Source organism: Musca autumnalis, unplaced genomic scaffold (genome assembly GCF_047663935.1).
Source record: "Musca autumnalis isolate F117 unplaced genomic scaffold, ASM4766393v1 scaffold_5, whole genome shotgun sequence".
NCBI classification, from domain to species: Eukaryota; Metazoa; Arthropoda; class Insecta; order Diptera; family Muscidae; genus Musca; species Musca autumnalis.
In genome coordinates this window covers 108,738,377-108,764,525 of record NW_027412088.1, presented here as the reverse complement: position 1 = coordinate 108,764,525, position 26,149 = coordinate 108,738,377, and the positions used below count along the sequence as shown (strand labels likewise).

The 26,149-nt window shown below is 37.3% G+C and overlaps 1 protein-coding gene across 4 annotated transcripts in view; it reads left to right on the top strand.

Annotated features, from left to right (window-relative positions):
- pwn (calcium-binding EGF-like domain-containing protein pawn) overlaps positions 1-23,844 on the top strand; it is a 155,485-nt gene extending 131,641 nt beyond the window's left edge. Inside the window, exons 4-10 of one of the 4 annotated variants that reach the window (XM_073991397.1) lie at positions 3,396-6,083; positions 6,146-6,309; positions 21,818-21,937; positions 22,005-22,673; positions 22,737-22,903; positions 22,974-23,112; positions 23,175-23,844. In XM_073991397.1, the coding sequence (XP_073847498.1) occupies positions 3,396-6,083; positions 6,146-6,309; positions 21,818-21,937; positions 22,005-22,673; positions 22,737-22,903; positions 22,974-23,112; positions 23,175-23,378 (4,151 nt within the window). In that variant the 3' untranslated portion in view covers positions 23,379-23,844. Of the gene's footprint in view, positions 1-3,395; positions 6,084-6,145; positions 6,310-21,817; positions 21,938-22,004; positions 22,674-22,736; positions 22,910-22,970; positions 23,113-23,174 lie in introns of all 4 variants that reach the window. The other 3 variants (XM_073991396.1, XM_073991395.1, XM_073991394.1) reach the window with 3 other exon arrangements.
- Positions 23,845-26,149: the final 2,305 nt, after the last annotated feature.

Sequence of the window (26,149 nt, the reverse complement as noted above, 5' to 3'; positions counted from 1 at the left end):
GTTCAAATCCTAATGAAAAGATCGGATCTTTCACGACTTCCTTTGAACCAATGCAAAAGATGACATGAAATCACGTCATCGCAAAGAACCCATTCCTTCAAATTTTGCTGGGATTTTGCATTAAATTAATACAAATTTAGCTGTGCATTTGTATGGGAGCTAAATCAAAATTTAGATCTATCTTGAGAAATGTTTGCAAGGAGGAGTTTTATTATAGCTAAATATCTTATTAAATATGGATAACAAGTAAAAATTCAACGAATCGGGGGTACCATAAAAGGGGGAACATCGAAACATAAATCCGTATTGAAAATGTTTTGTAAGAACATTCTATACGCAGCGAGAACACAGAATGCAAAATTACAGCCCAGTTGGTTTACAAATGCGGTCATGATATTCAAAATACCTTAAATTGGGAGGTACGGTTACATGGGGGCTATATCAAAACGTGCACATATGTCCATAATTTTTGGTGAAAATATTTTGTGACCACTAGGAATCCTAAGTACCAAATTACAGCTAATTTGCTACGAAATTGTGTCTGAAATCCTCAAAATACCGAAAACCTGAAGGTACCGTTCTATGGGGGCTATACCAAAACATTTGCCGATGTTGTTCATATTTGGCCCATTATTAGCCACAGATACAAACTGAGTTTTTGCAAAACTTCAGTGACGTATCTCAATTCGTTTGCAAGTTATTAATTTCGCGTCGCTAGATCAGTGCTTTCGACCACCGTGCGGCGGCTTGACACAGTCCTCCTCCAAAGATCCGAGGACCTGGAGCCTTGTCTTGCCAGTTGAATTATTTCCCTCAACATTGCGGTACCCTGGTACCCAACAAAATTTAGCCTCTATATAATAAGTTTTAAGATAGACCTACAACTTTGAACAGTCTTAGATTTAATAGTGTATGATCCTTACGCCTTTAAAGCAGCCTTCCTATCCACGTAGGGCGTGACTATCCTATCTTCAAGGTCTGTCATTCTTACTGCACCTTTTTCAGATGTAATTCGAATTATTTTAATTCTATTTGTAATTCGTAACATTTCATTTGTAATTCGAGAATTTTATTTGTAGTTCGTATTATTCCATTTGTACTTCTAACGGCATGCATACTGTGGATATCACCGAGGCCCTTCCGGAACCTACTTCTAGCCTCACTACCGTCTTATCTCCATCACTGTAATTGTAGCATTGAATAAAATTTAGACTTTTCTTGGCTACAATACAACTTCTCCTCATTAGACGTGAACTATAAAGAATATCCCCCATCATTTAGCCCAGAAACCTTCTTTGTTTGTATTTCGGGTTTTGTGAGGGAGAGAGGATGTTCCGAAGCCGCCGCTTTACAGTGATGCAGGTTCGTCTGCACTACACAAATACCATGCTGTCGAACTTCTTTACTCCTTTTGGGGGCTTTGTGCCTTGGCTACCTTTGCAGGCCTTACCAGGTTGAGCCCTTCCTATAGTCGGGAAAGCGGCCATTTTCGCGTATGGAGCCAAGTGGCTGCTCGACTGACGTCCCACCATACTTCTGGCAACCGCTTCAAGCATGCCTGCTGCGAAAAGGTCTTCAATTTGCCACTGACCTGCGTTGAGGTTTATGGTCCGTCACTAGCCCCAATCACTTGATTTACCGCTGCACCGTCGAACTAGGCGGATCCTTAGTGGCTGCTTGGTCTGCGATTATCCCTTTTGCTGCACTGACCTGCGTTGAGGTTGATGGTCCGTCACCAGCCCCAATCACTTGATTTACCGCTGCACCGTCGAACTAGGCGGATCCTTATGTGGCTGCTTGGTCTGTGATTATCCCTTTTGCTGCACCAACCATGATAAGGCTTCTACCTTAGTGGATTCCGACCGTTGCCCAACCCTGCCGCAGACGCCAATGTTGTTCGCAGGGACTTGAATAGCCCGACACCACCGGTTTCCCATTCTTACCTGGAACCGGTGCATTCATCGCAGCTGTTCGGCTGGAGGCTGACTCCGCTGCAGGGGTAGGAATCTGGTCGACCGGAAGGATGGGTTTCTCAATGTGAGGATATTTGCGCCCAAAACGCCTCACAAATCGAAGCTTCACTCAAATTTCTCTAAATTCCACCTGAGTTATGCCAGTTATGCCAGAAAATTGAAAATTTTCTTCAGATCATTTTTTTAAATAATTTCTCGTTGGAATAGAGCTTAATGACCGTTTATTTTTGCAAGTGAAAAAGGAAAGCCGAAGATTCGAATCCACACAACCACCACTATGTGACATGCATGTTTCGCCTTTGGTCGAGGCTCTTCAGCCATATCAGACATAAGGTTATGACTTTTTGAAATTTATTCTCAAAAATGATTTCCTGTAGAGAGAATGAATGAACTTTTGCCCAATAATGCCTAAAATAACATTCATTCCATTTTATAATAAAAGAAGGTTCCGCACAAACCACTTTGAACAAAAATGTTTGAAAAAATTTTGTGATATGAAGAAAAAATTTTCTCAAAAAAATAATTCTTTTGCACGAATGCATGGAATTTTGCCTATTAACGACTAAAACAACTTTTATTCCATTTAAATAATAAAAACTAATTTTAATTTTTTTGATATATGAAATAATGTTATATGTAATATAAAATTACATATAATATATAATACGATGATAAAATTAGTGAGAAACAAAGGGTTATTTATGTCCTTTTGGTTATGTCGTGTGCCCCTGTGCCTCGTTTTCACTTAAATATCTGCTTACAGTGACTTCAAAAAATTGCCAAAAGTTCTGAAAAATAAAAACTTTAAAAGCTTTTTGTGCGGAAGGCTTTTTTATCGATTCACTTTATAATTAAGATTTTATGTAATCTTAGGTAAAAACTCATCAAAATATCATACAGGGATACGAGGTTGTAAAAAAGACATAATCCTAGTATCGGCCCGTCCCGGCTTTAGCCTTTGCTTACTTCTTACTTTCTGTACTAATGTATGGGAATAATTAATTGGACAGACACCTATCTGTCTTTGCTTCCAATAAGAATTGGCTGTCAAGGAAGTAGAAAATTATCGAAGTTTTTAAATGAAATTTGGGTAATTGAGTTATGATTTTGCAACTTAAAGGTAACCTAAAACTTTAAAATTTATAATTTGCTTAATTTGCAGAAAATCCATGTCTATTCCTCTCACCTCTCAGACTTGTTAAAACACCAAATACACATGCGAACCTTTCAACACACAAATTATGTGTAATTATATTGTTATTTCGAAATAATGAAGTTAAGTGGCTTTTTCGCTAGTTAATTAGTGAAAATAAATTGTGAAAAAAACTAGTTTATGAGACAGTGTAGACACTCACACACATAAAGATGAACACATAAGTGGAAATCAAACTAAAAAGATGTTTTTGTTTTCGTTTCTTTCAGATTGTTACCATGAAATATCACAAATATCACCAAAATCCTCAGATCATCTGGAATTAGTTGATGTCCATCCACTGTTAACGACAACAGCATCTGAAAAATTCCTAACAACCAGCATGGGTGATATATCATCACAAACTGAAGCTGTAGTGGCATCAACAAAAATATTTGGCGATAATGAAACTCGCAGCCACACTCGAATGCAACGTTCCGCTTTACCCATTGTTAATGAGAAATATTCCATTTCGGGTCAAAATAATGTACAATTTCCTCTTGAATCTGAAAAAGAAGCTGCGGCCGGGCGTTACTTCCAGTATAACATTAAACCGACCAGTTCGCTAGAACAGGAGAGCTCTAAACTGGAAACTACCAAGGACAGTGCGCGCAATGGCAAATCTGTTAATGTCGCTACAGCAACTGCTGCCAGTACTACCGGTCCTTTTTTAGTGAATGGGGACCTTCGACAACCTATGTCGGGGTCCCAAACACCGTCGGTCAACATCAGTTCTGCGACGTTAACAGCAGCTACTGCTACCGTATCGCCTCATAATCCCCGTCAAAATCCCAATCCCGATATCCAGGATATTATCACAGGCATTGTTAAGCTGTTGAATGGTAACGTTAATGTTCATGCCAATACCCAGGGTATACGACGACCCACAGCTAGTCGCATTAATAATCGTGGTCCACCTCGAATTTCCGATACCCAACCCTTACCCATTGACTATGATAATGGCCACAAGACTCAAGGAACATCATCGATGAGACCACCTCCCTATCCATTTGATCGACCGGAGAGACCATTTATAACCGGTGTGCCAATACCAGAACAAATTGTACCAGTGCGCCCAGGATTTGTTAGTAATCGTCCACCATGGCATCGTAATAAGCCAAGACCTCCCATCACTACATCAATTGGAGGACGCCGACCCATACCTCAATACAAACCAATACCAACTGCCCAGATACAACCTACTCAAGGGGAAGAAGAGGTGGAAGGAGTAGAAGTCAGTGGTGTTCCCAGCACTCAGTCAACAGGACCACTTAGTATACCAACTGTTGATTCCGACAATAATGATGCCATTGAGGGACCTTCACCCACAGACACATCCTATGATTCGGAGTTCTCAAACGAAGATTTGAATACTCAGTATATTGAGGTATCTGATAATGATACCGACATTATCTCAACCCATAGAGACGCTATTGAAGAATACAAACCCCCCGTTCCAAGTACCACTTCCACAACTTCCACACCTGCCCCAGTAGCCACTCATCCAACAACGTCTTCTAAAAAAGACGAACAAAATTCCTCATCGAAGAAGAAACCTAACAAACATAAAAATAACGATAAGAAAAAACACAGCAACACCGATCATATCCACAGCAGTTCTGTTGAGACATTGCCTGTGGTCCATATAACATCCCAATATTTACCCATGCCCATGGACACCACCGAAAACTCTGGTGATGAAGTGATTTTCATGACTGCCAGTAAAACACCAGAATTGGAAACAGTAAGCACAAAACATAACAAACATAAATCATCCTCTACGTCTTCCTCTGCCTCGTCTTCTTCGTCGTCGTCGTCCTCAGTTCACTCAACACCATCGACAAAAGTCAAAAGTTCAGCAATAACAACCAAACCAGTCTCCGTGGAAGAACAGCGACTGGACAAAAGTTCAATTAGCTTATCTTCACATCTAGATCTTAAAACAACCATAGTTCCCACACCTATGACCTCTGTTCCCATAACAACCACTACCACCTCAACCACCACCACTACTACTACCTCTACTACATCTACTACAACCTCTTCAACCACAACAACCACTACCGAAACTGTACCCACCTCCAATAACCAAAATCAAATAACAACTCCAACACCTCCAGTGCCGGCTCATTATCATCCTAGACCCGGCATTGTTTTGGATGATCCTGAATTCCAACCAGGTGGCCGACCTCGACCCCAAAGGCCACCACAACCCCAACTCCCACACAATCCGGTTCAGCCACTGAATATTCAGCCGACAAGACACCAACTTCCTCCGGGATATGGTGAAATATTTGATGTCACATTGTCTGCCATTCAGGGTCCCGGTTCTCAGGGTGGCTCACAACAAACCATCAACATCAAACCGTTCGGTTCCTATGACTCTGGTGTGGGTGGCGGTGCTGATATCATTGTTTCCGCTTCAGGTGAAGATGGTTTTGTATCCATAGATGGTAAACGTACTTACATCAATCTTTTTGGTGATCCCACAGATCCTCCGACTAGTGTTCACCAGCCCTCGCCAGCAACGGCAATACCCCAGTTGCCTAGTTCTCCAATTGGACCGCAAACAGCTTCATCACCATCAACTTCAAAACCGATTCCGAATAGTAGTAGTGCCAGCAGTGGTAGTGGTAATACTCCTGTAACGCAGAAGAATACACCCAGCGCAGGATATGGTGTAGCGGAAACTGAAATTGTAGACATTCATACGAATAAACCACAACATGTTAAGCCACAGCAGTCATTGCCCACAACAACAAATGTAGGTACCACACGTCCCCATTACAGGCCCAGGACGACTCAACCACCTGTGCGCATAGACACGTGCATTGTAGGAGACGATACAACTTGCGATCAGGCTCAACATGAATATTGTAAAACGGAAAATGGTGTGTCCAGTTGTCACTGTCGTCCAGGTATGTAGCGAAATTCCAACAAATGTCTGTGAATATTTTTATTATGTTTGAACTTTTTTTAGGTTATTCACGTCGTAAACATCGCGAACCCTGTCGCAGGGTAATAACATTCTACATCGGTATGAGAGTTGATCGCATCTATGAGCATCGCATTGTTTGGGATAACAAATTGGCCGATCGCACAAGCGAACCCTATGGACAATTGAGTTTTGAATCTGTTAGAGCTGTAAGTACGAGAAAAATCATTTTTGCTGTCATTTTCAGAATCTTCGATTAACTTAGGTCATGTTTGAAAGGCAAAACATAAATATGATCCGTATTATTTCTAGGGTCATCCAGAAATGTATTCTAACACCACGAACAAAATAAACCATTACCCGGGGATTTTAGTTCCAAAGGCAAAGTACCCCCCTTCTCTACTAGAGGTGCCTTAAGGCACACCGTTCGACTCGGTTATAAAAAGTAGGCCCCCTATCATTGAGCTGGTATAAAAGAGGTTGCACCCATTGATATGCGAGAAGACTTCCTTGTTATTTCATTTATATTTACGGGACGATATGTGTATTAGGGCGGCCCAAAAATGACAAAATTGTTTTTTTGAAACCCCTATCACCTAAATTTTTTCCATTTGATCAAAAAATCTTATATATGGCGATCGGTTAACGTTAACCCGTGCCACCGGAGGGATCCTTGTTTCCGTAGTAATTTGTATGGGACCAAAGATCAATTTTCACGAAAATGCTCTAAAGGCCGCGTTTATGGTCCAAAACTTTACCAGTTCATTGTTGTGGCTAAAAAACGATTTCTACAAAAATTAATGATGATCGGTTAACGATAACCCTTGCTCCCTGACCGATCTTTATTTCCATAGTACATACTTTGTACGGGCGCCAATGGCGAATTTTCAACAAATCACTCTACAGGCCATAATTATTTTCCAATCGGTGAAAAAACTTTACCAGTTCATTGTTGTGGCTGAAAAACAAATCTTACAATAATTTGTGAAAATCGGGCCAGATGTTGATATTGCTCCAATATGCATATATGGTCAATTATAGGCAATTTTGGGCCCCTAATATAGCTAATATTAAAATCCGAATCGATTTTCACAAATTTTTGTATGAGTACCACGACAATGAACTACACCATTTTCACATGTAATTCGAAACATTTCACTTGTAATTTGATTCTTCTTCTTTATTTGCCAATTCGGTTTTCGAATTATAGGCGACCAAAACAATATTACAAAAATTAATTATATGCTTAAGATATTATAATTTCATATGTTTTTCAGGATCTCTGCAAAGGCATCCCTGTCTTTAGCATCACTTAGAAGTCTTGCAGAATCCCGAATTCCAGTCCATGCTTGGATATTGTCTAGCCATATAGTTTCTTTTCTTCCTCTTTCGGGTCTGCCAGCAATAGTTGTCCGTAGTATATTTTGTAGCAATTTGTATTTGGGGTTTCTCATAATATGTCCTAGGTATGCTGTCTTCCTTCTCTTTATCAAATCGATCAACTCCCTCTCGCAGTGCATTTTTCTCAGGATTTCGGCATTTGGTATGAAATCAGTCCATGATATTCTCAGTACACGTCTATATATCCAGATTTCAAATGCTTCCAATCTTTTTATGTCTGCTGATTTTAAAGTCCATGTCTCAACGGCATATAGCAGAACTGACCAAACATATGTTTTTATAAATCGTCGCTTTGTTGTGAGATTAATATCATGACTTGACAAAATTTTTTTGTATTTATAAAAAGCGTCTCTTGCCATTTCTATGCGACTTCTAATTTCTCCTGAGCAATCCCATTTCTCGTTGATATTAAATCCAAAATATTTAAAGCTCTTTACTCTTTCGATGCAGGCGTCTTGTACTTGCAGCGTGATATCATTGTAACTGTTGTTTTTGCTTATTATCATGTATTTAGTTTTTCGCATATTAATTTTTAGTCCGTAAGATTGGCTGTATGTGGATAGTTGATGCATTAGATATTTCAGTCCACGCATGCTATCAGACAGTATTGTTGTGTCATCCGCATATCTTATATTATTAAGGAACATTCCGTTTAAATATATACCTTTTTGAACGTTGCTAAGAGCCTCTTGAAATATTTTTTCAGAGTAGATGTTAAAGAGTAAAGGGGAAAGAATACATCCTTGTAATTTGATTATTTCACTTGAAATTCGAAACATTTCACTTGTAATCTGAGAATTCCAATTGAAATTCGAATTATTTCATCTGTAATTTGAGAATTCCATTTGAAATTCGAATTATTTCATTTGTAATTTGATTTTTTTCATTTGTAATTCGAATTATTTCATTTGTAATTCTAATTTTTCCATTTGTAATTTGAATTTGAAAGATAGAAATCCGTTGTGAAAAAAGAAGATATGCCCGTTTAAATTTGAAAATGTAAGAAACCCAGATTTTCACTACTTTTATCGGTATAAAAAAATAAAACGAAGTGACCCAAACGAACTAAAGGCATTGTCGTTGTCCATGGATCCCAACACGATATAATTTTGCATCAGAACGCTTGAGTATTTGTCTGGTCAACTTTTGTAGCACAGTGCCATTTATCGACATTTTTCGAAAAGTTTGCACCTTCTCAAGGCCAAAACTGCCTGAAGGAGCGTTCCAATGTTTTTGCGATGTATTAGAGACAGGGATGCCAGATAAGTTTGGTCGAAAATCGGCACTTTTCGGGTGCCAAAATCAGCAAAAATTTTTAAAATCGGCAAATTAAAAAACATTTATTTCAGTTCAAATTATCGCTTTATTTAATAAGCATAACTTTAAAAAATAACATTTTAAGTACAACATAACAATTAACAATTCATAAAACACGGCAATAATTCAAAATTCAAAAACCAAAATTCATAAACCAATTCAAAATATGTATGAAAATAAATGGTTTTACCATATGCATATGTAGTGTATATTTATAAGTACTTGTATATATGAGATCAATATATTTTCAATTCAGTGAAGCTAAACAAAACGTATACAAATATTGTCTTAAGAGGTTAATTAATAAGGTGATTGTTTTTATAACCTCAGCATTTATGCTAACGAGGGTATATAAACTTTCATACGGGCAAAATGTACCTCATCGAAATAATGGTTTTAGACCCCAAGTAAGTTTGGACGAAATGTGTTTCAGACAATTTGGAGTCGCCCGTCTGTCTGTCTGGCTGACTGGTGCGAATGATAACTCTCGAACAATTTTTTCCAAAGTTTGGCTTTCGTAATATTTTGTCCAAACTTAGTTTAAGTTCGAAGATGGGCAATATCGCTCCACTCCTTCCGGTACCTCTCCCACAAAAGTTCGAAAAAAAAAGTTCGGAAAATTTTTGCGTACGATAAGTCTTGAAGAGAGTAACCTATTTGGTCCATACTTTGCACATCGTGAAATATCTACCAGACTTAGATGAGGCTCCAATACAATACACAAAATTTCGGATAAGTTCAGTTTAGGGCCTGCTCTCGAATCGCTTTGGTTTTTGTAGGAACAATTTGTATACGCTGCCTCCATTATGACGGTAAAAACTTTTTCCATACTTCTTGAGAATATAGCCCGAGAGGTGTAACAACCCCTATGGCACCAAATGTAGTGGCTGTAGAGCGCGATAATTCTCGAACTGATCAACCGATTCCAAAAGTTATGCGATGACCAACTGAAATGACTAGTGGACGCGATATCTATCGAAAAGATATAACTCTCATGTCAGTCCAATCCTTTAAGTACCAGCTCCACAACACTTTTGAATTTAAATTTTAATCCACATTTTTCGGCAAGTTCAAATGTCTAAAAATGGCCGCAAAATTCAGAAAAGACCTAAAAACATTCGATCTGTCCGTAGAAGAAATTTTCAATTCACATAGGCTGAGGGTATACCTCTGTCAGCAAAGCCGATTGACACTTTCTTACTAGTTGTATTGGAATTTTGAGATGTTGGTTTACAATTAAATTCAATTTCTGTAATAAATATTTTGTAATAAATATTTGTAACAAATCATTTTTAATGACAACATTATAACAGATACCCCCATTATTATAAGTCTTCTTTTGTTATAGTTTGAATTTACCGAACAGATTTATAGCGTGCCGGTAAACTCAAAGTTAAAAGTGATGATTGAATTGCACGGAGGAGCTTCTTTGCATTAACTTTCATTGTAAAAATTATATTTTTAATGCCTCCAAATTGGTTTATTTTGCGTTTTCAAATCCATCAGATAGTAAAAGAACATATATAATAATGGCCCTTAGACTTATTTAATTTTAAGTAGTCTTTAGTAAAGAGACTTCCATCCGTCGAGTCCCTAACTAATCGATTTCGGCACTGTTTAATAAATTTGGACAACATAGGAAATAATGGTTCAGAATTTGCACAAATTAATTCACACAATTTTTTTTTTTTTTAATTTCTATCAACTCTACTTTTTTATCTTTAAACAAATTTCTGAAATTTAAACGTGAAAGTTCGCGTGATTCTTGCTTTTCGATTTATAAAGCATTCGTATTCCTTTATAATGTCGAAAAATGAATCTTCTGTTCCATTTATTATAAAACTTTGATTTATTGAAGCTATGCACTTAAATTTATTTTCTAAATTAAACTGCTTCAAAATCTGACAACAAAGTTCAATGTAAAAGTTTGTGCAGTTTTTAATTATTTCCACTAACCCACTTTTCGACAATTTCGTTTTTTGAACAATTTCCTTGGCGTATATACTGAAGTACATGTTTTGGTAATCAAGAAAATTCAAACTGTTTTTATAATATGTAAAAAATAATATTATTATTAATCAAACTATACTACTATATATAGTTGTCTTTGTTATTGTACCAAATTAGTTCTAGCTACCACAATTTTCATACAAAACGGAAATTTTATGTGAACAAGTTGCCTTAACTAAAAATCGGCATTTTAGAAGTAAAAATCGGCAAATCGGCATTTCTATATTTTTTGACTAAAAATCGGCAAAATGCCGATAAATCGGCAAATCTGGCATCACTGATTAGAGAGTTCTTAATTACTGTCTTCGCTACAATTTTTGTCCATGTGTTCGATGTAAAATCTCAATGGTTTGGCTGTTATATGCCAAAATGTCCAAAAAAAACGTGGATAAAAAACTTAAAGTCAAAATCGTGAGGCTCGATTTTCACCGTAGACCTATGGTCTAATGGACGTTTTTCCTCAGTTCAATCCCAGGAATAAGAAACGCGGAGGGCCCATTAAGGTTTTCAAATCGCCCCGGCCTAATATATATATATTTGTAATCTAATTTTCTTAAGAAAATAGTATACCCAGATATATGGTTTATTCTGAAACTCATAGTGAAATTGTGTAGAATTTTTCGTCTTTTGACACTTTTCACCTAGAACCAAGTTTCATATTACTTTCATGTATAAACTCGAAAAAAGAAGGAAAACAATTTCATCAAAAAAATTGGAAATATTTTCATGTTTTTTCAGCAAAATTGATACTAATGTTTCCATGATATATAATATAAATAGACATTTTATTTCTTTGGTGAACCATAGTGAAATTTGACGTCACTATGGACCTTTGACGTCATCTCTCTAAACTTGTGTTTTGTGGGACAATTTTGAATAAACTCAGATGAAGTCCGACTTTAACCCTAAAACGTGTTTTTCATTTTTAGAGATTCCTGGCGATTAGATAAGATTTAGAGATTTGGTGTATTCTGAGACATTTAATAAAATGCAAACAATTTCGTAGAATATTTGGATTTGATACGACCACATTTTAAAAGAGTTTTTGAACGATTTTCGAAAAAAGGACGAAAAAGAGCCCTTTGATGAGGGTTAAAATTTGTAACAAAAATAGTCCCCACATCCTTCTCTGTAAAGTTGCCAAAGACACTATATACCTAAAATACAAGGATTCCAAGATATCTTATATTTCGAAAAAAAAAAACTAGAAATAGGCGGAACTTGCCCCGCCTCCTTTCGTTACTTTCTGATGTAAACGTTAAAAACGCCGATACACGTGTCTCATATTTTTAGCTCTACTTTCATAAACTACTCAGTTTGTCGTCAAAGTGCATGCCCCACTTCTCCAGATAAGTGGTGCTTGCCAAATACACCTTCACCCGAGCATCTACCTTGCATATAGCCTTGTGGATTCCTGATTGACATGGGGTTGGGATTTTAATGTCATCAGTAGAATTGTGCCAAATGATCTATATGGAACTATCTAATTCACTACGCAGTTCCAATTGCCCACATCATTTGTTTGAATAAGGGTATACGTAATATCACACATTAGATTTTATGATGTTACTCAAGGTTGCAGGGATGGGCAGAATGTTTTTACAACTGAACAGGGGCCTGAGGAACATCACATGTTAAATTTGAAGGGTATTCATCAAAAATTGAGCGAATTATAGCAAAATCGGAGGAAGATATATATGAGAGCTATATCCAACTCTGAACCGATTTTTACGATAACCGGTGAATATATTCAGGGGTCTAAGAAAATATCACATATAAAATGTGAAGGCTGTTCGATCAGAATTGACCGAGTTATAGCAAAATCGGGGAAAGATATATATGGAGACTATATACAAATCTGAACCGATATATCTCAGAAGGTTGCAGGGATGGGCAGAATGTTTTTACATATTTCGCTTCGGAAGAGATGCCCAATTAACGGAAATCAAGAGCCAAGGTGGCAATAGGTGGCAATCAAAATATCTATTCTACGAAATATTAAGAATTTATATATTTTTTAACAAATTTAAATTTTTAATTCTTGATAACGGAACTTTGCCCATGTGCAGTTGATGTCAACTTTTTGTACTAAAATTTTAAATTTATAGCCCACCCATCAAATCCCCATCCAAAACTTTTAATATTATCAACAAACTTTTCACAAAATTTTGTTTAAATGTCGTCTAATTTTCATATGATTATCGCTTTAGATTACCTGGGAAATATTTTTTTCATATTTAAAGAGCTATAACTTCATTATGGATGAACATATCGACAAAATTCTTTCAGATTCGTTGTATCGGATGGTTATACTGTAAGAAAAAAACATAAACATATGTAAAAGTTAACTTCACATTTTTTGATTTTTGTCCACGCGGCAACACTGTGCGACGTTAAGTTCGGCCGGACCGACATTTATGTATATACCATCCACCACGACTTGAATTGAAGTAAAATGGAACAATTAGTTTCCTTTTATTAATGAAAGTACTTAGCTTTTCCGCAACGCTAACTGAGGAATATCACTTTCACATACAAGCATCACATCGATGCTTTTTACCCATTCAGAATCCGAAATACCATGTGATAGTCATTTCATTTGGACGATGTGTATACATTAAGATAGTTTTAACTCAAAGGGAAAATCCGATGTCGAATTTTTATAGGCGGCACCCCCTAAGTCTGTGTTTAGACACACAAATTTCTCGGGAAAGTAAATTGAGTTTTTGGGAGAGAGCGGAGAGGAAAGAGCTCCTCAATACTCTTTCCTACCCCCTATTGCCTAAAAACTGAATTAACTTTCCCGTGTGTCTAAACACGGACTAAAGTGTTTAGTTTTTTTTAGATTTTAGTAGTTTGAGCACAATCAGAATATGTTAACACGTGCCACTGCGGAAGTTTCCATAGTAATTTGTATAGGGTCAAATGCGAATTTTCACGAAATCGCTCTACATACCACATTTATTGTCCAATCGATGAGAAAATTTTACCAGTTCTTTATTACAGCTAATCAATTAATCCTACACAAATTTTGAAAATCGGCTCGGATTTTAATATTATCTGTATTTTGAGGGACCAGTAGCACGTGTTATCATATTCCGGTTGTGCTCAAATTTTGGCAATTTTAAAATCTAACACAGGCGTGCTGCCTGTGAAAATTCGACATTGATCTTTTCCCTTTGAGTTAAAACCACCAAATGAAATGACAATCATATGGTATTTCGGATTCTGAATGGGTAAAAAACATCGATGTCCCGATGTTTAGAGTGCCGCCTAAACAAATCCGAAATAATAATAATAATAATCCGACATAGTTTTTATAACTACCGTAGTGTACGACCTTCAAAATACGTAAAATCTGGAGGTACCTTCATATGGGGAATATACCTAAAGATGAGCCTATATTGATCATTTTCCGCGTGGAGGTCTTCTACCCACAGTCGCTTAAGTGACATCGAGCGGTATCGTTGTACCTTCCAATCTGAGAACCCACAATACCTCTACTATGTGGTCTATATCAAAACGTCGATATGTATCTATCAATCTTAGCGAGAACGTTTTGTAACCCCATCGAAGACCAAAAAAAAAAAACAAATTTCAGCCGTTATGGCTTGATAATGTGTCTAAAACCTTCAAAATACAGAAATCAAAACGTACACCTATAACGACAAATTTCTGTTTTGTAGTAATTTTATCGATTACGGTAAACCTTTAAAATACCGAAAATCGGATGGTACCATTCAATAGGGGCTATATCACAACGTGTACATTTACTGACAAATTTCTGGGGGAATAGTTTGTAGCCCCAATGAAGACTAAATGCCAAATTTCATCCATTTCGTTAAGATAACATGGATAAAACCTTCAAAATACCGAAAATCCGCAGGTACCGTTCTATAGGGGGCTATATAAAAACTATACTAACAAATTTCTGGGAGAAAATTTTGCAGCTCCAAAGAAGACTAAATACCAATTTTCAGTCATTTCGTTGACAGAATGTTGTAAGAACCTTCAAAATACCGAAAATCAAGTGGTACCGTTCTATTGAGACTATATCAAAACGTGGATCTACACTGACAAATTTTTGGGGGAAATTTTTGTAGCCTCAAAGAAGACTAGGTAGGTACCCTTCTATGGGGGCTATATAAAAATATGGACCTATACTGATAATTATCTTCTCTCGAAGACCAAATGCCATCCATTTCAGTTTTATAATGACGCTGAAACCTTCAAAATCGGGAGGGACCGTCCTATGGAGGCTATATGAAGACGTGGACCATTTTTCACTACCAAACACCCTAGGAGTAATAAAAACTTCTGTACCAATTTATAGAGCTCTATCTAAATATTGCGAGGTGTATCTTGATTTCAACAAACAGACAGACGGACATGTTTACATCGACTTGGAATTTTATGCTGATCAAGAATATATATTTATATATATATATATATATATATATATATATAGATATATACTTTTATACGGTCTTCGACGAATATTTCGATGTGTTACAAACGGAATGAATAACACTGGCGGACAACTTTCGTGACTGCAGGGAACCTGAAATGTCAAATTACGGGTACATATGTATTTACTTAGATGGCTTTGTATTTTAAACAGAACGTTTTGTTCCCTAAGACGAACTAAGAAAGCCTAATAGATGAACCGATCTTCTTCTTTTCTTCTCCAGTTTTGGATACCATGTTTTGTGATATGTGCTTCAACTTTGTCTTTCCATCGGAGTTTAGGCCCTCCCTTGGGTCGTATACAATCAAATGGCTCGCATTCATATGCCTTTCAGGCAAGTTCACCTTATCCATCCTATTGACATGACCCTGCAAACGCAACCGTTGTAACTCGATATGTTTTACTATGTATATCAATGTCGGTAGGCTGGCAACTCGTGGTTCGTACGACGCCGGTATTCACCGTTAACGCATATTGGTCCATAAATCTGTTGAAGAATTTTTCTCTCAAACACACCATGTTCTGCCCCATCTGCTTTCGCAAGTACCTATGCTTCGGATCCATAGTAGTATCAGTGCCCGGTAGAGTGCGAGTTTATTACTGGTGGTGGTTTTGCTTTTGAACTGTTTACATAGACCCATGGTGGAATAAGAAGGTGTTACATCAAATCATTTCAAACGTCAAATTTGCTCACAATAATGCATTACTGTGAATTGCTTGTTTACATTTTGTATGTGATTTTATTCACAATAACGCATTTTGACAACTGGTATGAAGATCAGCTGTTTTTGGCTCTACACCTTATTATTCCACCATGCATAGACCAAAGTAGCATCCATTGGTCAATGTTATTCTTCTCTTTATTACCAAGCTGATGTTGTTGGGTTTTCAAACGGCGGTACCGGGGTAGATAAATTCATTTACTACCTCAAAATTGTAGTTATCAAGATCCACAGTTGATCCGGATCTACTATGTCTTGCGAGTTGATACCATTAACTTCGTCTTATTGCCGTTGACTACTAGACCCGCTTTGGCAAAAACTTTCTCAAATTTTCCATTTTTTTATTACGACAAGCGTCTTATTGCCGTTGACTACCAGACCCGCTTTGGCAGACACTTTCTCCATTTTTTTTTTGTTAAGACAAGCGTTGATCGACCTTATATGTCTATGTCATCTAGGTAATGAGGCCGGTAATATAGTGCTATTTTTATCCTCTGATCATGGGTCAGTCAATGTCATCCAGCTTAATCGTATTAGTTTTGCAGGGATGACAAACTCAGACATATCTTTGAACACCTTTGATCTAATTGGGCCGTCGAAGGCGACCTTATGGTCACCGAACAGGTGGTATGTGCCGATCTGTCTTTCGTGGGTCTTCTCTAGTATTTGTGGCAGTGCGAAGATTTGGTCATTTGTCGATTTACCTGGTCTAAAGCCGCATTGTTTTTAGATGTTCCCACAGTACGCTCGACAGAACTTTGTATGCGATGTGTAGGAGACATATCGTCGGTGTCATGCTTAAGTGTTCCATACGCCATTTGCCCGTTTTGAGACAATTGCATTTTAATGTTTTGTGTAGAGCTGGCAAAATATCGATAGCGCTTCCTTCAGTCTGTGTCTTACACTCTGGAAAAATTTTGGGACTTCATTCTGACACCTGAAAATCAGGGTTGCCAAGTTGGTGGTTTTCCCGCTACTTGTGGTGATTTTTGACGTACAAAAACCACTGTTTAAGCATGAATGTCAACTGTTTTAAGGTAAAAATCGCTACAGACCTATGGTGCGTATGTGGCTGCTGAAAATACGCTTTGACTCTCTTCTCCTGATATTTTTCCTCGGCGCATCTTGTTGCTCTGTATGCCGCGTTCTTCCCTCCAGTAGCCTTACGACGGGTGGTGGATTTTGTTACCCAAGTATATCTTTTGCGGCAGTTTGAGGAGAATCGTATATTCTTTGCCACTGCCCTTCCACATTATCTCTTCTCTTCTCACGATATTTTTCCTTGGCGCCTCGTATAGCTACTGCATGCAGGGTTGTTCTATATGCTCCGTTCTTCTCTTCAGTAGACTTACGACACTCCTGATCTTACTATGGATTTTTAGGTGGTGGGTTTTGGTTCCCAAGTATAGATTTTGGGGCAGTTTGAAGACAGTGACACTGGGCTTCCACATTATCGAGACAATGAGTGCTATCTTTCAGCATGTGAGTTAGTTCAGCGGAGTAGGCTTGTGCAGCTTCTCGACATCCAGATTCCGACTTTTGTTATATCGCACTTTTGCCATAAAATTAAGACGACTATGTACCTTGGCTGCTACAAGGAGTTGGTCCGAATCGATATTCGCTCCTCGAATCGATCTGACGTCTAACACACTGGAAGAATGTCTTCCGTCTATCACAACATGATCGATCCGGTTTCCCGTTTTCTCATCTGGGGATATCCATGTGATCTTGTGTATGTCAAGGTGCTGCTCACTACAATTTTGTGCCGCTGCAAATTCTATCAGCCTATTTCCGTTGTCGGATTTTACCTCATGAAGGCTAAACTTGCACACCGTAGGACCAAAGATATTTCCATCCCGACTTTAGCATTAAAATCTCCTAGAACGTTATTAATGTCATGGCTAGGACAGCGGTCATATGTTCTCTCTCTCTAGGCGCTCATAGAATATATCCTTGGTCTCTTCATCTTTCTCTTCTTTGACTGATGTTAAAAACCGTTGCTTTTATACGGATTGTGGCAATTCTCTCAACAACCGGAGTGAATTTGTACACTATATTTTTTAGCCTCCGATTTACCAGAAATCCAATACCTAGCTCATGTTTCGTTTCATAACAGCTATAATATAGTACGTAATCGTGTGTGATCTTTACATCTGCCCTATTCTATCGCTCTTCCTGTAAGGCGATAATATTAGCTTTGTACTATAGACAGTCCTGTCATCGCAGGTGCAGATTCGTAGAGCATGGTGCTTAAAACGTTTGCCGGAATTGTCAACGTTAGAGGAGTTTGTTTTTATTTTTTTTTCTTTTTTATACCCTCCACCATAGTATGGAGGGTATATTAAGTTGGTTTTTCCGTTTGTAACACATTGAAATACTCATTTGCGACCCTATAAAGTATATATATTCTTGATCAGGGTTCTGAGTCGATTTGTGCACGTCCGTCCGTCCGTCCGTCCGTCTGTGGTAATCACTCTAGCATCCACAAAAATGGAGATAGGACGCTGAAATTTTGGAAAAATGCGTCTTTTGTTTGCAGGCAGGTCAAGTTCGATGATGGGCTATATCGGTCCACGTTTAGGTATAGCCCCCATATAACTACATTTTCAGCTACATTTTCAGACCGATGTAGCTATAATTTGACATTTAGGATTCTTAAGTGCCAATAAACTTATATAACAAAAGTTGTGGACATAGGTCCACGTTTTGGTATAGCCCCCATATAACGGTACCCCCGATTTACGGTATTTTGACGTTTTTACCTACATTTTCAGACCGATTTAGCTCTAATTTGACATTTAGGGCTCTTAAGCGTCACTAAACTTATACAACAAAAGTTATGGACATAGGTCCACGTTTTGGTATAGCTCCCATATAACGGTACCCCCCGATTTACGGCATTTTGACGTTTTTAGCTACATTTTCAGACCGATTTAGCTATAAATTGACATTAAGGGTTCTTAAGTGTCAATAAACTTATATAACAAAATTAGTGGACATAGATCAATGTGTTGGAATAGCCCCCATATAACGTTACCGCCCGATTTCAGGTATTTTGACGATTTAAGTCGCATTTCTAGACCGAATTAGCTATAATTTGATATTTAGGGTTCTTAGTGACCAAAAAACTTATATTCGAAAAAATTATGAACATAGGTACATGTTTTGGTATAGCCCCATATAACGGTACCTCCTGATTTTCGGTATTTTGAGATTTTTGCCTACAAGTTTTACCCGAATTAGCTGTAATTTGAACATTTGACATTTGAAGTTCTTAGTGGTCACCACACCTCTCCACCAAAATTGTCTGAAATTTTGGGAAAATGCGTCTTTTGTCAAGTTCGGTCCACGTAGCTCCCATATAACGGTACCCCCGATTTCCGGTATTTTGACGTTTTTAGCTACATTTTCAGATCGATGTAGCTATAATTTGACATTTAGGGTTCTTAAATGTCAATAAACTTATATAACAAAACTTGTGGACATAGGTCCACGTTTTGGTATAGCCCCCATATAACTGTGCCCCCGATTAACGGTATTTTGACGTTTTTAGCTACATTTTCAGGTCGATTAAGCTATAATTTGACATTTAGAGTTCTTAAGTGTAAATAAACTTATATAACAAAAGTTGTGGACATAGGTCCACGTTTCGGTATAGCCCCCATATAACGGTACCCCTAATTTATGGCATTTTGACGTTTTTAGTTACATTTACAGACCAATTTAGCTATAAATTGACATTTAGGGTTCGTAAATGTCAATAAACTTATATAACTAGTCGACATAGGTCCATGTTTTGGAATAGCCCCCATATAACGTTACCGCCCGATTTCAGGTATTTTGACGTTTAAAGTCACATTTCTAGACCGAATTAGCTATAATTTGATATTTAGGGTTCTTAGTGACCAAAAAACTTATATTCGAAATAATTATTAACGTAGGTCCATGTTTTGGTATAGCCCCATATAACGGTGCCTCGGTATAACGGATTTCGGTATCCCCATATAACGGTTTTTCGGTATTTTGAGAATTTTACCTACAAGTCACCACACCTCTCCACCAAAAATTGTCAAGAAAGGTCGATGTATTGATAAAGCTCCCATATAAAAGTACCTCCCGATTTTCTGTAATTTGATGATTTTAACTACAATATTAAACCGAACTAGCAGTAATTTGACATTTGAAGTTCTTAGTGGTCACAACACCTCTCCATAAAAAATTGTCAACATAGGTCCATGTTCGGATATAGCTCCCATATAACGGTACCTCCCAATTTTCAGTAATTGGCAATTTTACCTAAAATGTTTAACCGAACTAACGGTAATTTGACATTTGAAGGTTGTAGTGGTCACCACACATCTGCATCAACAATTTTCAACATAGCACCAATATAACGATACTTCCCGATTTTCGGTACCTTGAGGATTTTGCTTAAAATGTTTAACCGAACGTAGGTCCATGTTTTGGTATAGCCCCAAAACAAACCTCCCGATTTTCCGTACCTTAGCTTTATTTTTTGGACGAACTTTCTGCAATTTGAAATTTAAAAGCCAACAAAAATTGTTCATTTAAGTTCATATTTTCGTGTAGCCAACATACCTCCGAACTAGCTGTTAATGACAATTGAAGTTCCCACATTATGTACTGATTTGCGGTATTTTGAGGATTCTAGCTACACCGAATTAGGAGTTATTTGACATAAGAGGCTCCCATCAAAAACTGTCAACATAGGTCCATGTTTTATTATAACCCCTATATAACGGTACCTCCCAATTTCTAGCCCACGAAAAATTGTGAACATACATAGTTAGATATAGGCACCATAAAAAAGGGCCTACCGAATGAAACATTTTATGTACATTATCTGACATTTTAACGTACCCACTTAAAGTTGGGGACAGGAATGAAAACTAATTATTCCATTTTAGTTCAGAATATCTTATGGTGGAGGGTATGAAAAGTTCGGCCCGGCCGAACTTAACGCTTTTTACTTGTTTTTTTTTTCATAGGGTGTGTTACTAGCCCAACGCTCAACCCAAGTTGTTATCGTTCTTTTGGGTGAACGTGCGGCACATGTTAGTTCACTCTCTTTAAGGGCTGTTAAAGGCAGCTCCCCAGGTGACACAACGGGGAAGTCAGTGTCCACTTGTGATACACGAGGGACCAAGATATGTCGTGGGTTTTGCCATGTTAAACTCAGTCAGGACAGTTGCTTGATATTTTCCACACCCTAGAAATTATGGGTAGTCTAGTAAAAATGTTGCTAAAACCAACAATATGCCGAAAATCTGGAGGTACCGTCATATGTGGCATATACAAAAACTCGAACCTATATTGAAAAATTTTGTTGGAGAAGAGTTGGACCACTAAGATCCTCGAACCATCAACAAAATCAATGGCGAAAATTCACCTTTGGCCCCATATAAATTGCTATGGAAATAAAGATCGCTCAGGGGGCACTGATTAACGTTAAACTATAGCCATAAAATTTCATATTTAAGGTTTTTGGTTTTTGGATCAAAAGAATTAGAGCGTGAGCATTGCAATAAACAATTTGTTTTTTGGGGCTACCCTAATCTACCCAGCAAAAATACCTCTTACAAAACCCCTTACTAACCCATTATTAGTAGTTAAATAATAAAAGTCAGGCGACATGTCCTTGTTGCAATAAAAAAAACGGGTTAGTAAGTGTTATTTTTGATGAGTATATATTCCTATCTATACAGAACTTGCCTGCATAGGTTCTCTCCTTTATGGGATGTATTATAAAATAACATTTGGTCCACAATACTTTTTCAGATTGATTCTGCTATGTCAATGACCCCATACTCGGATGAATTTATGGAAGCTAAAGTCAACAACATTTATCGTGATCCCAATCTTGGTGGCAGTGGTGTCTTTGTAAATCTAACAATTAAGGTAAGTAAATATAAATCGCTATGAGATTCAGCGTCTTAATATTTCAATAAACTTCAATATTCTTTAGTTGGATGAAAGTGTTGAAACCCTGAGACCCAATTTGAGAAGTGATGTCCAGAAGCATTTATTGGGTGTTCTGCATCGTCGCAACAATAACATTGGAAATTCTGTACTGTTTGTTAGTTCTCCCGAGGGTGCCATATCACCACTACGTGATTTAGATGAATGCCAAGCAAGAGATTTAAATGATTGTCATCCGACTGCCACTTGTACCAACGTATGGGGTAGTTATCGTTGCACATGTCCTGAAGGTACCAAAGATATGTGGTCTGATCAGCCGCACAGATCCGGTCGTGAATGTCAAACATGTCCTGAAACATATTGCAACAGTCGTGGTGTTTGTAGCTACAACGAAGAAGGCAATCAAATATGTACCTGTGATGCAAGCCACTATGGTGGGCAATGTGAAATTGATGGTGAAGTTTTGGGTGTGGCCATAGGTGCTTCTGTGCTGGCTGTTATAATAATTGTTCTGACATTGGTATGTTTGATTATGTGGTCGAGAAGATGGCAGAGAGAACAAAAGAATGCAATTGGATCACCGGTATTTGGTTACATGAATACGGCGCCTCTAAAATCGGCGGCACTGCCTCAACCGGGTTATCAAGTTACTTTGGAGGATCGCATGCGTTGGGCTCAAATTGCTGATGTTATGGCTCAGACCAATCATTACGGAGTAAGATGAAAATTATATTATTTAGAGAGATTCTATCAATTTTCGTTTTGTTTTTTTTTTCAGGCTGAACCAATTGGTGGACCTACACGACCCTCTTCGGCCATGTTTGCTTATCCCAATTTACAGACTCTGGGAATGGGTACTTTAGGTGGTATGTCAATGCAAAGTACCATGCAACAAATGCATCATCCACAGAGCAACACTTTGGCACCGCCGGTTCCATTGCCACGGTATGAGTGCGTATTTCATCGTTATAAACCCTGAGATCACATTTAGCTAATATACCTTTTGTTTCAGAAGACTGGGACTCAGTTCACGTTCGAATGGTATGCGAACCTTGGATAATTCAAGCTCAAGTGAAGAAGAAGATCGCACAGATTTATTGGGTAGAAACTTCCAGGTACCACGCCCCAAATCACGCAGTAATGGCAGTATAGCGGTAAGTCAAAAAATGTGTAACAGGGAACGCCCTCTTAAATGTCACCGGCTTTACATTTTTAGAATCAATCTGGAATTTACTATGATGTCGATTATGAGCCATCAGCCAATGGCATCGGCAGTACAAGTGTCGATCGTTTATATGGCTCTCAGAATCAATCATCGACTCACTCTCATGTGGGCAGCAGTCACATACCCGGTCCACAGGGAATACCAATGAGCACCTACACCTCGGGACGAGCGCCCAGTAGTTACTACATGAAGTAAAAGGGGAAATGCAGCCAACAAACAAACAAAAAATGGGCAATAATATTTTAAGTCATAACAGATATAAAGTTTTACATTTATATTTATACATATAAACACATAAATATGTTAAGAGACATTCAATAAAAATATAGATATTTTAAGTAATTTATGTAATTATATTGTAATTAATATTAATACGAGTTGTGTAATTTATGTCGAACGTTTGTCTGTCAGTTTTAATTCACGCTACCCTGCAACTAGTCTCCTAAGGAAATTTGTAAATAGTATTACTTTTTTCGTTTGTATACATATGTATGTATGTATCTATGTACGTATTTATGCGATTCGATAATTTATTATCAATTATTTAAGTTATAATATATTTATTTATTATCTTAAAATATATAAATGTACGTAATTCTGAACGAATAGAATTAAAACGACTTATCCATAATAATATAAACTGTACTAATCATAATTTAGGTGTAGCCTTTTAGTTTTGATGTAAATATTTAAATTAAATAAAAATTAAATATAAACAAAATGAGTTTTGTTTGAAAATTTTGCCTATTAGGGCGAAGATGATTTTTAATATTAATTTTTTTAAATTTTGATTTTTCAAAATAGTCTGGCTTAATCCCTTTTGTTGTTTTAATATTTAAAACAACAAGTTTATTAGTGGAGAAGGTTTGGCATTGTTCGCCAAGGGGTAAGGCAAGGAAGACTAGTTTCGATCCACGCCACTGGATCTCATCAGTTCCCTTTGTTTCTTGTTTGTGGATATTCTCCACCGAAGTTATTTTTCAATAACTTCTTCAACAAGAAACTTTTTATACCCAAACATCAATCGTCAGCTCGAAGTATAAACGTAAACAAAGAAAAACATTCAATGAGAAGTTTTTCTTTGGTAACCTAACACAACTCCGACGAAAGTGTTTACGAAACAAAGCAAACCTTCTTCCACTCGTATGTGTCGTTGATTTTTCAACAAATGCACATACCCAAATGCTGTTTGGTAGCTTATATACCAACAACACACAAAACCGTGCCAGTGTTTCTCAAATAGAACATTGGTGGCGTTTATTTAATTGGGATAGCTGTTACAATTTTGATTTTTCAAAATAGTCTGGCTTAATCCCTTTTGTTGTTTTAATATTTAAAACAACAAGTTTATTAGTGGAGAAGGTTTGGCATTGTTCGCCAAGGGGTAAGGCAAGGAAGACTAGTTTCGATCCACGCCACTGGATCTCATCAGTTCCCTTTGTTTCTTGTTTGTGGATATTCTCCACCGAAGTTATTTTTCAATAACTTCTTCAACAAGAAACTTTTTATACCCAAACATCAATCGTCAGCTCGAAGTATAAACGTAAACAAAGAAAAACATTCAATGAGAAGTTTTTCTTTGGTAACCTAACACAACTCCGACGAAAGTGTTTACGAAACAAAGCAAACCTTCTTCCACTCGTATGTGTCGTTGATTTTTCAACAAATGCACATACCCAAATGCTGTTTGGTAGCTTATATACCAACAACACACAAAACCGTGCCAGTGTTTCTCAAATAGAACATTGGTGGCGTTTATTTAATTGGGATAGCTGTTACAATTTTGATTTTTCAAAATAGTCTGGCTTAATCCCTTTTGTTGTTTTAATATTTAAAACAACAAGTTTATTAGTGGAGAAGGTTTGGCATTGTTCGCCAAGGGGTAAGGCAAGGAAGACTAGTTTCGATCCACGCCACTGGATCTCATCAGTTCCCTTTGTTTCTTGTTTGTGGATATTCTCCACCGAAGTTATTTTTCAATAACTTCTTCAACAAGAAACTTTTTATACCCAAACATCAATCGTCAGCTCGAAGTATAAACGTAAACAAAGAAAAACATTCAATGAGAAGTTTTTCTTTGGTAACCTAACACAACTCCGACGAAAGTGTTTACGAAACAAAGCAAACCTTCTTCCACTCGTATGTGTCGTTGATTTTTCAACAAATGCACATACCCAAATGCTGTTTGGTAGCTTATATACCAACAACACACAAAACCGTGCCAGTGTTTCTCAAATAGAACATTGGTGGCGTTTATTTAATTGGGATAGCTGTTACAATTTTGATTTTTCAAAATAGTCTGGCTTAATCCCTTTTGTTGTTTTAATATTTAAAACAACAAGTTTATTAGTGGAGAAGGTTTGGCATTGTTCGCCAAGGGGTAAGGCAAGGAAGACTAGTTTCGATCCACGCCACTGGATCTCATCAGTTCCCTTTGTTTCTTGTTTGTGGATATTCTCCACCGAAGTTATTTTTCAATAACTTCTTCAACAAGAAACTTTTTATACCCAAACATCAATCGTCAGCTCGAAGTATAAACGTAAACAAAGAAAAACATTCAATGAGAAGTTTTTCTTTGGTAACAGCTATCCCAATTAAATAAACGCCACCAATGTTCTATTTGAGAAACACTGGCACGGTTTTGTGTGTTGTTGGTATATAAGCTACCAAACAGCATTTGGGTATGTGCATTTGTTGAAAAATCAACGACACATACGAGTGGAAGAAGGTTTGCTTTGTTTCGTAAACACTTTCGTCGGAGTTGTGTTAGGTTACCAAAGAAAAACTTCTCATTGAATGTTTTTCTTTGTTTACGTTTATACTTCGAGCTGACGATTGATGTTTGGGTATAAAAAGTTTCTTGTTGAAGAAGTTATTGAAAAATAACTTCGGTGGAGAATATCCACAAACAAGAAACAAAGGGAACTGATGAGATCCAGTGGCGTGGATCGAAACTAGTCTTCCTT